Raw genomic sequence first — 11,155 nt, forward strand, 5'->3', positions numbered from 1 at the left:
AAAAATTTATAGTGGAAAAGTTGGCAAGATTCCATTTAATGAAGTCAAATACCCTTAAATAGAGTATTAAGTAGTAAGTAACCAGTATTCATCTTAAAAAAGTACTATTTTTAAAATACAATTAAGATATACTGTATTTTAAAAATAGTTTACTTTAATACTGTTTTATCATACCATGCCTGAGGGTGAATAGCAGTGGGAAAACTGTTGGGGGTAATGTTTCTGTCTCTCTTTCTTTGTTTCTTTCATTCATAGGAGACATAAACAAATTTAGAAAAAAAAGAAATTTTAATTGATACCCTCAGTGATATCATTATTAAATGCACTTAATAATACTAATGCCTCAATGTGTTTTTAACAGCAGAATGAAGAGTTGGTTACATTTTAAAATTTCTCTTTGTTATTTGTGTTAATTCATTTATAATAATTCAGGCATGGCTACTTCCTGTTCTAAACTGATCATTTATCATTTGAGAAATACCATCAATATATTTTAGGAATTTGTATTTAATTGCTGTGAGCAGCTTAAAATCAGTAGGTATTAGGCAATACCAGAGACTCTTGTATATATTTACAAAAAAAATTGAAAAAAATTATCAGAAATAATCTGATTTAATTGATGAATTGTCTATATTGCCTCATGACATGAAAATGAATATTTTCGACTGGAAATACTCATCATAGTGTGACCATTATAAACCATATGGTATATTGGTTGGATAATTTCTGCTTTTGTTATATTTTATGTTTCACTAGAAACTAAAATAAGTGTTTCCTTATTTAGGTATTACCTGAACATAGTAATTTTACACATTTTGAACTGTGGAAATTTTTCTGGCACTATTGAATCTCTACCTTTACAGTTCATTTAACCCATCACAATGCTTCTGTGTATCTATGGATTACCTTATAAAACGCTATAGGATTTACATAAAGCATTGCAAAATATGTTCTGAGGAAAATAGTGCTGTAATTTTTTGGCCGCATATTCCATTTATATATTTTTTGCTTGACTAACCATGGCACATGTTACATGTATTTTTAAAGCACTTTTTAAATGACTAAATAAAATAATTAAAAATGGAATGAAATAAATCAAACACTTGAATAAATGAAACCAAATTTGAGAAATGAGTGGAGAAATTCCTGAATTCAATGGAATTTACCATGAGGATGACAAAAGTAATATTTTATGGCAGAGAAATTTTTATTAGTGGACGTGTGTTTTTGAGTTTTTAATTTTGCTATTTTTTTGTGATAATGAGATACTTTGAGCAAAGATCTTTAGCAGGTATTTGGCAATGGTAATTTAAATGATTTAAATGTCAGGATATGGAGTAAGAAAAGAGCAGAGAAAAATAGAAAGTAGAAAAAGGTTGGAAATGAGAGGTTCATAAACGGCTTTGAAAAGCTCCAACATTCTTCTGGCAATCTGGAAGATCTGTTTGTGTATTTAGGAAGGGCCTTAAAAGTCCCTAAAATGTGACATATGGCTGATCTTGAGGCTCTGTATATAAAGAAGTGAGAGCTAAGGCAGAGCTGTAAACACCTGGAGTGTTGAAAATGTGCTTTAATCCACAACAAAGTATCTTGGGCTACTTACTGATTCAAGGTATTTGAGGAACTCTCTGTCCTAGCTTTAGCTGATCATTAACCTAACAAAGTAGAGCCTCAGTGGCCACAGGAAACAAACACCAACTTACAGACTTCAGAGAGATGCTAAACAAGCAACAGCAACAACTATGACAAACAGAAACAAGAATAGTTCTGAGAGCATGAAAACATAGAATTTGATATCTAGAATTATCATTTAAAATGTTCAACTTTCAACAAAAAATTCTAACATTATGAGACAGGCAAACACAAACAAACAATAAAAGAAACAGGAAATAATGCACTATACCAAAAAGAAAAAAAAAAAAAGATTGGAACTGTCCTAGGAAAAGCACAGACATTGGACTCACTCAACAAAGATAAGTATATGTTTAATAAACTAAATATGTCTAAATAACTAGAGAATAGAATGATGTTTTGCCAGACAGATAGGCATAAGGATTTGATGTTTAAAAAAATGAATAGAAGTTCTAGAACTGAAAATATAATAGTGAAATGAAAAATTGAGCAGAGGGACCGGCAGTTAGCGTAATGGCTGTCGCTGGACTCCCACGTAATTGACCGCGGTTCGTGTCCTGGACCCAGTGGCTTAAAACCCAGACTGGGTGCGTGTGCGTGCGTGCCCAAGATCCTGAGAGGAGAATGGAGGAGAAGGGATTGCGGTGTGGCCATCTCCCCTGGGGGGTGATTTCTCACTTTCTGTCCCCTTGTCTCTCTCTGTCTGGCAAGCACACACGCCCTATGGCAAAAACCTCTCAAAAAAAAAAAAAATTGAGTAGAGAAAGTCAACAGAAGATTTTACCTGAAGAAAGAATGAAAGAACTTGAAGGTAGATCAATTGAGATTATATAGTATGGAAAAAAAGAAAGAAAAGATGTTGAAAAAGTTGACATATTCTCAGAGACCTGTGCGATGCCATCAAACATACTAATATAGACCTAATATTAATAGATGTGTCAAAAGGGTAGAGGAAAGAGGCAGAAAGCATATTAAAACAATCAATCAAACAAACAAAATTGGAAACTTCCCAAAGTCGATAAAATGCTAATCTTAACTTGCCATGGTTAATGAGACATGTTACTTTACACATCTAAGAATCTCAACTAACTCCAAGGAGGATAAACTTGTAAAAATCTATACCTAGAGCCAGCCTATGGTCTGTTGGTTAAGGCGGCTGATCCGATATGGCCAACCTTGTGATCTGAGTTCCAGCCCTGATGGCTTGAGAAACATGCCAGGTGTATGTACGTGACTGAGAACAAGGGATTGTGCGTGTAGTGACTGAGAACAAGGGATTTTCCTTAAGAAAAATAGCTGGCTTCTCATCAATTACCATTGAGGACAGACCACTGTAGAATTACATACACAAATTCTGGAGAATAAAAAATCTTAATAAAAATTATTATAATCCATAAAACTATCTTTCAAAAATAAAGATAAAATTAAGATGTTCTCAGATAAACAAAAACAGAATTTATCATTAATAAAGCTACCTTTCGGGACCAGGAAATGGCGCAGTGATGACATTGCTAGACTCCCATTTAGTCGACTGTGGTTTGACTCCCACACCTGGTGGCTTAAAACTCATACCCATAATGTGTGTATGCATGCTCAAGATCCTGGGAGGAGAGTGGGCGAGAAGGGACTGTGGCATAGCCAACCCCCATGCAGGGTGATTTCTTGCTTTCTGTCTCTCTGGCAAGTGCATACACCCTATGGCAAAAATCTCTCTCAATACATAAATAAATAATGAAAACTAAATAAAGCTATCTCTCAAGAAATATGAGTTCTTTAGATTAAAGTAAGAGATTACTGTATAATAACTCAGCTCTTCAAAAAGAAAGAACATGAGTACAAGTATCTACAAATATAAATATAAAAGACAGTATTTTTTAAATAGCACTTTTTTCTTAGTTGATTTAAAACACAATTATATAAAACAATAATTATAAAGCTGTTTTGATGAACTTATAATGAATAAAGGTATAATTTTATAACAATAATAGCGCAAAAAAGGAGAGATACAGCTATGTAGCATTTTTGTATGTGATTGAAATGAAGTTGATATTAAATTGAAAAAGATTGTTAAAGATTAAGATAATTTTACTTCCCATGGTAATCACTAAACAAAATTCTTCTGAAAGATGGTAAAACAAAAAAAGTGAATTAAGATTTTATACTAGTGGGGCCAGCAGGTCACATAGTGATTAAGGTGCTGGACTCCCACGTGGTCAGCAGCTGTTCAAGTCCTAGACCCAGAAGCTTGGAACTCACATTGGACACATGTGGATGCATGCCCTAAATTCTGAGAGAAATACGAATGAGAAGAGATTGCAGTGTAGCCATCCTCCCAGGGGATGATTTCTGACTTTCTCTTTCTGTGTCTCTCTGGTAAGCTCATGCATCCTATAGCAAAAATCTCTTCAAAAAAATTTTTTTTTACACTAGCAAATTTTTTTAACATAAAAGAAGACAGTAATGAAGTAATAATGTGATCAAAAGGCATAACACATACAAACAAATAACAAATTAATAAGAAAATGAAAATAACTTAAATCCCTTATAGCCAATATTAGACAAAATGTGGCATGACCATGTGATAGAATATTATTTGACAAGAGGAGTGAAGTAATGTTAGTGGTACAATACAACATGATTTAACCCTGAAGATGTGATAAATGGATAATGCCAGTCACAAAGGGCTATGTGTGGTATCATTCCATTACATGAAATACCAACCGTTGCTCAGAGGCTCAGATAATGGAGGGATTGGGAATGACTAGTTTTAGGTTTTAGGGTTTATTTTTTTTTAATTAAATAGTGATGATGTTTATACAATTCTGTGAGTATGAAATGTACTAAAACTCACTGAATTGTACACTTTATAAATTTATAAACAGGACTAGCAAATGGCGCAATGGTTATGTGGTTGGACTCCCAGTAGTTGGTTGCAGTTTGAATCCTGGACCCAGTAATTTAAAACACACCAGGCTTGTGTGCCTGCATGCCCAAAATCCCGTGAGAAAAACGAAGGAGAAGGGATTGTGGTGTGACCATTCCCCCTGGAGGGTGATTTCTCAACTTTTCTGTCTCTCTCTGTCTTTCTGACAAGTGTACATGCCCTATAGCAAAAATCTCTCTTAAAAATAATTAATTTTATGTGTGAGTTAAATCTTATGAAGCTGTGCTTTTTTTTTCCTTTTTTAAGGGAGAAAAGTAGGAATGTATAAATAGAAATACAGACTGTTTTAGATCAGTTTAATTCTATTTTTAATTGCCAGGTGGTATATGTGCTTGCCTGAGAAAGACGAAGAGAGAGATGGAGAGGAGAAAATCCCTCTGATGGGGAATGTGGTCAGTCCACAATCCCTTCTTCTCCATTTATTCATCTGTTGTGATTTTGAACATGCATGCGCACACTCCTAGTGTGCTTTTCAAGCTGCCGGGGCCATGATTTGTACCTACAGTCAGTCATGTGGGACCTACTCTCTTAATCCCTAGGCTGCAGAGTTGCCATGACAGCGTTTTTATTTGTAAGAGTAAATGCTAGTTCTAAGGGTGGAAATATAAAACTTTTTAAACAGAAGAAAGAACAACATAAATGGAAATGAGTATTATGCCACAAGTAATAATCACAATATTTAATAAATGGTTGTCTCTCAGAATGAAATATTTATACTTTTTTTTTTTTTTTGGTAATTCTCACACCATTTTGCTTATATGTTTTCTTTAAAAAAAAAAAATTGCCACAGTACCCACAGGAGAAAGAAAGAGAGAGAGAGTGACAGAGGGAAAAGAAAGTGCCCCCGAGACAGAAAGCCGCATTGCAATCTCTCCTCCTCCATTCTCTTCTCAGGATTTTGGGCAGACATGCATATGTGCCCCTTGTGTTTTTCAAATCATGGGTCTGGGATTTGAACTGCACTGTTGGCCAGGTGGGATCCAGCCACTTTAACCACTACAATATGGGCTGGCCCTGCTTATATCTTTTTTAAATGACCTTTATTCCGGGACCAGTAGTTAGCGTAAGGGCTATGTCCCATGTAGTCGACCGTGGTTCAAGTCCCGGACCCGGTGGCTTAAACTCATGCCAGGCCCGTGTGCGTGCGTGCCCAAGATCCCAAGAGGAGAATGGAGGAGAAGGGATTGCAGCATGGCCATCCCCCTGGGGAGTGATTTCTCACTTTCTATCTCTCTTTCTCTCTCTGTCTTTCTGGTAAGCACACATGCCCTATAGCGAAAAAAATTATCTTTATTCCAATTTGTTTTATATGTTCTTAACCACTAGATTGCATTCCCCCAAGATTAGAGATCACATTAAATTTATATTCCTGTATCTACATTAATATGTTGAATATTTTCGGTATAATATATTATCAATAAATATCTGTTGATTCAAAAATGAATGTTGTGGTATAAATATACTATAATATGAATTTATTCCTGGTTGTTAATTTTAGAGACTTTGTAATTTAATTTTTATATTTTCATCAGATCCTAAATAATTGCAGCTGATAAAGTACAGAGAAAGATAGAATTACTTTGTAATTATTAAAGTAGAATCAGGTAGTCTATGAATCAGACTTATGTGTTCAAATTTATAGGGAATTGATTCTCCTAGTTAAATGGCTACCAGTCCAGATATTTCTCTGGGCCTCAGTATAGTTCTGAATTAGTATGGACTCCCAGAGATTTATATCAAACTAGTCTCATGTTGAAATAGATCCAAATGGACATAGATTGCTTCAAGAGTAGAATATTTGGATTTTTTTCTTGTCTACATGGTTTCCAAAGGCTCCTAAAATTAAAAGTCTTTGGATAGTCCTATTATTACTACATATTTCAAATCTTTTTTAAATTTTATTAAAATATTGCAGATTTCTAAACAAGAAAAAATATTTTTTAAATGTATGCAGATACTCCTTTTTTATTTTTTAATATACCAAACCCATGCCTTTTAATTTATAATTTGGATTTTTTTTTTTTTTGGTATCTGCAATTCTCATACATATTTGTAGGTAGGGATTTTTTTTATTTGAATTCTTCTAACAGACCATGATAGTTGTATCTATATTTTTTACTTTAAAAAAACTTATATAAATCTCCCTAACAATAACAATTCAGTTTAATTATGCTTTTTAGTTATTTTATTGAAATCACATTACTTTTTTATATATTACAGTTTTAAAAAAGTATTTAACTTTTTAATTAGTCTTTTACTTACCCTCTATCTTGCCTAATAAACTGCAAATGCATTAAAATTGAGTTTCACGAAATGAATACATATAGTATAGATTTCCTGAACCGGAAAACAACATGAAATAACAGCTTAATATTTACAGCTGATTTGTAAAATAGGCGTGCACTTCTCTCTTGAACTTATAAGATTATTACTAACGCCAAAATATAAGTAATCTGCTTCTTTTTGGATAATTAAAAATAAAATGTCTTGAATTTAAAAATTTTTAGTTTACACATTTATTTCGGCCATGAGCAAGAAAGACACCAAAGAAAAAGATGGAGCAACATCACCCCAACAGGGTCCTGAGACCCCTTTACCCCCAGCCTCTGTCAGCCTGGGATCGTCGGCCTCTGTGTACCTGGAGTGCTCAGAAAGGTCTCCAGATTCAAACCCCAAACCGTCCCATGTAGGTCTGCCTCATGAGCTTCACTTTTTACTGCTATGCCCCCTCCAGCCCCCTGAATAGATCTTGCTTTAGGTACAAGTGTATTTGAATATGCTGATTCTGTCCACATCTGCTTTCTGCAGGGGGACATCCAGCAGTTCTTGATCACGGGTGATCCCAAGGCAGCATATGACTACTGTGAGCATTACAGTCCGGACTGTGACTCTTCAGCACCCAAGGCTGCGCAGGCTCAGGAACCTCAGATCGATGAGGTGAGGCGGGGGACATCAGGGTGGGTACTCTCATTTTAGTGATAAGAGCAGAGTCTGGGAATTTGGGGAATTATACCTATTTACCACACTTTAATTAAACTAGTATGTATTTAACAATGTTTTAATATTTCTAGAAGAACGTGACTCTAAAATATTTTGTGGTTTTGCCCTTTTAAGTATTTTGCTACTTAAATGTATTAGAAGTGGAGACATCTCACTTGCATACTATGTATTTGAGCATATTCCATTTTTTAATTTTTATTTTTGGAAGAGGGTAACAGCTGTATTTCTGCCTTTAGTATTTAAATAATTCACTAACCCTCAAGATAAAAGTAGCATATTTTCTGATGTACTTGCTATTTGTTCAGGCATTTAGTAATTCACACAGGTGAAAGAGACATTAGAACTATCTTAAAGTGTTCAGCCTGTGTTGAATAATTAGGGAGAATTTTTTTTCTGTATCTCAAGTGGAATTAAAAAGCAGGCAAATTAAAAAACATTTAGTTTTTAGTTAGGAATAAAAATATATATTATTATACTTCTTTTTCTCAAGACTAAGAGTATTAAGTATTAAAAAGGGGTAGAAGCTTCAAAACCTCAAGCTAAAAGTAGCTCAAATAATATTTTTCTTCTCTTTGAAATCATCTGTTAAGTACCAAGGTTTGCATTTTACTGTTTGGAATAAATTCAGATCTTACCTTTTAAGTTGTTATGTCTATATGTGAATTTGGTTTGGGATTTTTATAATTTAAAGACTTGAAATATGCATTTTGACACCAATTTACTCCTAAATTATGATAATAAGTCCTTTTGTGTTGATTTTTTTCCATAATTAATATTAGTGTTTTTTTAAAAGCAGGGTAAAGTCTTACAGAGCCCACAAGGAAGCCAAATATGAGAGTGTAAGAAAAGTTACTTGAATATATAATTTGCCTGTTTCACAATTCTCAAGTACTTCTTATTTTTTATTCTCTCATGAGTCACCAAATACATTTTGTAAGAATTCCCAGATGATAGAAAATACCTACTAGGTTTAGTGCTTTTGTATCTGAGGACTTATATGGTGACTTAATTTTAAAATTTGTAGCATTTAATGTATATGCTCAAGACTGATGAAATTTCTTTTGCTCCTTTTTTAAAAAAGATAAGGTTAATTCTTTTAAGCAAGAAATATGGCTCTGATTTTTGGAAGAAGGAAGTGTATGCATTCTTACTCTATCACCTAAGGTGTTCTCTTCCTATATCTTAATGCTCTTATGTCAGGTAAGCTCAGTTATTTTATGAGACTGAAGTGCTGTCTCCTGTAAGATTTGTTATTTTAAATAAAAATAATTATCATCCATTTTCTTAAGTTCATTTAAAAATAAATTTGCTTTATTCTGTTTCATTTGCGAATATGTACATTGGGTTGTTGGGAAAGTAATGATGCATTTTTGCATAGAAAAACTTGGAAAAATATCTCATGACATTCCCAATGACCTAATATTTAACATGTTGTTGATATATAAAACTTGTTTTTACTAAATGTATTTGATGAGGAAAACAGGCCACTGGTATAATAGAAACTGCATAAAAATCTGATTGGCTAATGCGAAAATAGATAACATTTATTTCCAGATTCTACACTAAATGTAAAGACATCTTTTTTTTAAAAAAAAAAAAAATCAGATTTCACCTCTCCTTCTAATTCTAAATTATACTGATAATTCAACAATAAGATAATCATCTAGTATTTTTTTAAAAAACGGTTTCATCAAGTTAATAATTTGTCTGCATTTAACTTTGAACCGTGGTCATTAAATTTCATTATATTACAAATGTGCATTTTAATAGTTGCTCTCCAGATATCCCACCTGTACAGCATAGTAATGCTGTCTGATTGCCAGTGAATAAAGAACATAAAGTACAATATGGAGCATTGATCATATGTGCTATAATTTACAATGCTTATTTTTTATTAATACATTTGAAATATTTCATATTTATTATTCTCAGTTGATTAATAAATATGTCAGATTTGTTTATCAATGAACTTGTTTGCTTTTTCTAATTTATAATTTTGTCTAGTTGTTTCTCTAACTAACATTCTAATCCATTCTATCCAAGAGTCTCTTGGATATGTGCTTGGCACAATATTGTATTACCAAAGAGTAAGAGAGGTGTAATGTAGATAGATTTCAACTTAGTGGTAATACCCTTAATTTTTTAAAATTTTATTTAGTAAGAGGTTAATGCTATAGGGTACATGCACTTGCTGGATAGAGACAGAGAGACAGAAAGAGAGAAATCACTCCCCACTCCCCGAAGGATGGCCACACCACAATCTCTTCTCTTCTATTCTTCTCTGAGGATTTTGGGCATATGTGCAAATGCACCTGTGGCATGAGTTTTAAGATGCCAGGTCTGGTGCTTAAACTGTGGTGGACTATGTGGAAGTCCAGCAGCAAAGCCATTATACCATCTGCTGTTCCCACATCCTCAAATTTTAATTCTATTTGAAACTACTGAATGTCATATAAGTAGAAGAATAACTAATTGAAATGTTTCACAGTTTTGGAATTTTCTCATCAAGTCAAATGATCTTGTAAGAAATAATTTGTCTATAATGCCTTATGTGTAGTAGATAGTGATTTTTTTTATAAAGGATATAAAAGGAAAGTAAAGCAAAGATAATCTTTTATAACAGAATTGTAAAAACATTAACTTTACCAAATGTATTTCTTGAATCATATTTTCATTTAATATTCACTATATACTAATCCTCATACATAATACACAGAGTTTTAGTGATACCACCATTTTGGTAACAAATTAAGTAAGAACAGATTTTATGACATTTCCAGAAAAAGTTGCTTTCTCCTTACATAGTCTAATTTTTACTAGACTACTCCAAGGCCAAATTTTACTGTATTTACAGGATTTTTTTGACTGAGAAAAATATTGATACAAATTTTATAAAACCTATATCCTTGACTGAAAATTAAATTTTCTTAGAGAATTTTTTCTTTGGAGGAAAATACTTTGTTTTCCTTATCATTCATATGTATGATATGCTCTTATTTTTTTGCACATGGAGAAATAAGCAGTAATGTCAAAGATTAGGATAATTTATTAATTACAACCATATCTAATTTTGACTCTTTTTAATACTTTACAAGTATTTTGTGCTCATTTCAAACTTAGGTCAGTTTATATGAATTAGAATTTCTGAATAAAATTTGCATTTTATTTTCCCATTGGTTACGGTATTCCAAATAGAATATAGTTTTATATCATGCTCTTTGTAGCTCTTTTTTCCTCCCCTCTCCTTTCTAGCTCACAATAGATAGGAAAGTTCTTTCAAAAGTACTCTCCATACTTTTGTAGTTTAATGAAAAAAAAAGAATGTACCCTTTGGAATGACTGTAAAGTTCTTATCATAGGAATCTCACATAGCAATTGTTATAAACCGGATTAAAATGAATATTTAATAGAAATGCCTAAGTACATACTTGCTATGTTTGAATTAACAGTCAACAGTTAAAAGTTTGAATTATTATTCAAAACTTTTAGTTTTCTCACAATCTTAACTTCGTCTGCTCAAACAAAATGTGCTTTGTCACTCCTACGTTTTTATACTGTGATTAAAAATGTACACTCTTT

The 11,155-nt window shown here is 32.8% G+C and overlaps 1 protein-coding gene across 2 annotated transcripts in view; it reads left to right on the forward strand.

Moving 5' to 3' along the window:
* COL11A1 (collagen type XI alpha 1 chain) overlaps window positions 1–11,155 on the forward strand; it is a 237,181-nt gene that overhangs the window by 59,106 nt on the left and 166,920 nt on the right. For both annotated transcript variants that reach the window (XM_006162840.3, XM_006162841.3), the window contains exon 5: window positions 7,385–7,513. In XM_006162840.3, the coding sequence (XP_006162902.1) occupies window positions 7,385–7,513 (129 nt within the window). The remainder of the gene's footprint in view (window positions 1–7,384; window positions 7,514–11,155) is intronic.

Source organism: Tupaia chinensis, unplaced genomic scaffold (assembly GCF_000334495.1).
Source record: "Tupaia chinensis unplaced genomic scaffold, TupChi_1.0 Scaffold140874_1, whole genome shotgun sequence".
NCBI classification, from domain to species: Eukaryota; Metazoa; Chordata; class Mammalia; order Scandentia; family Tupaiidae; genus Tupaia; species Tupaia belangeri.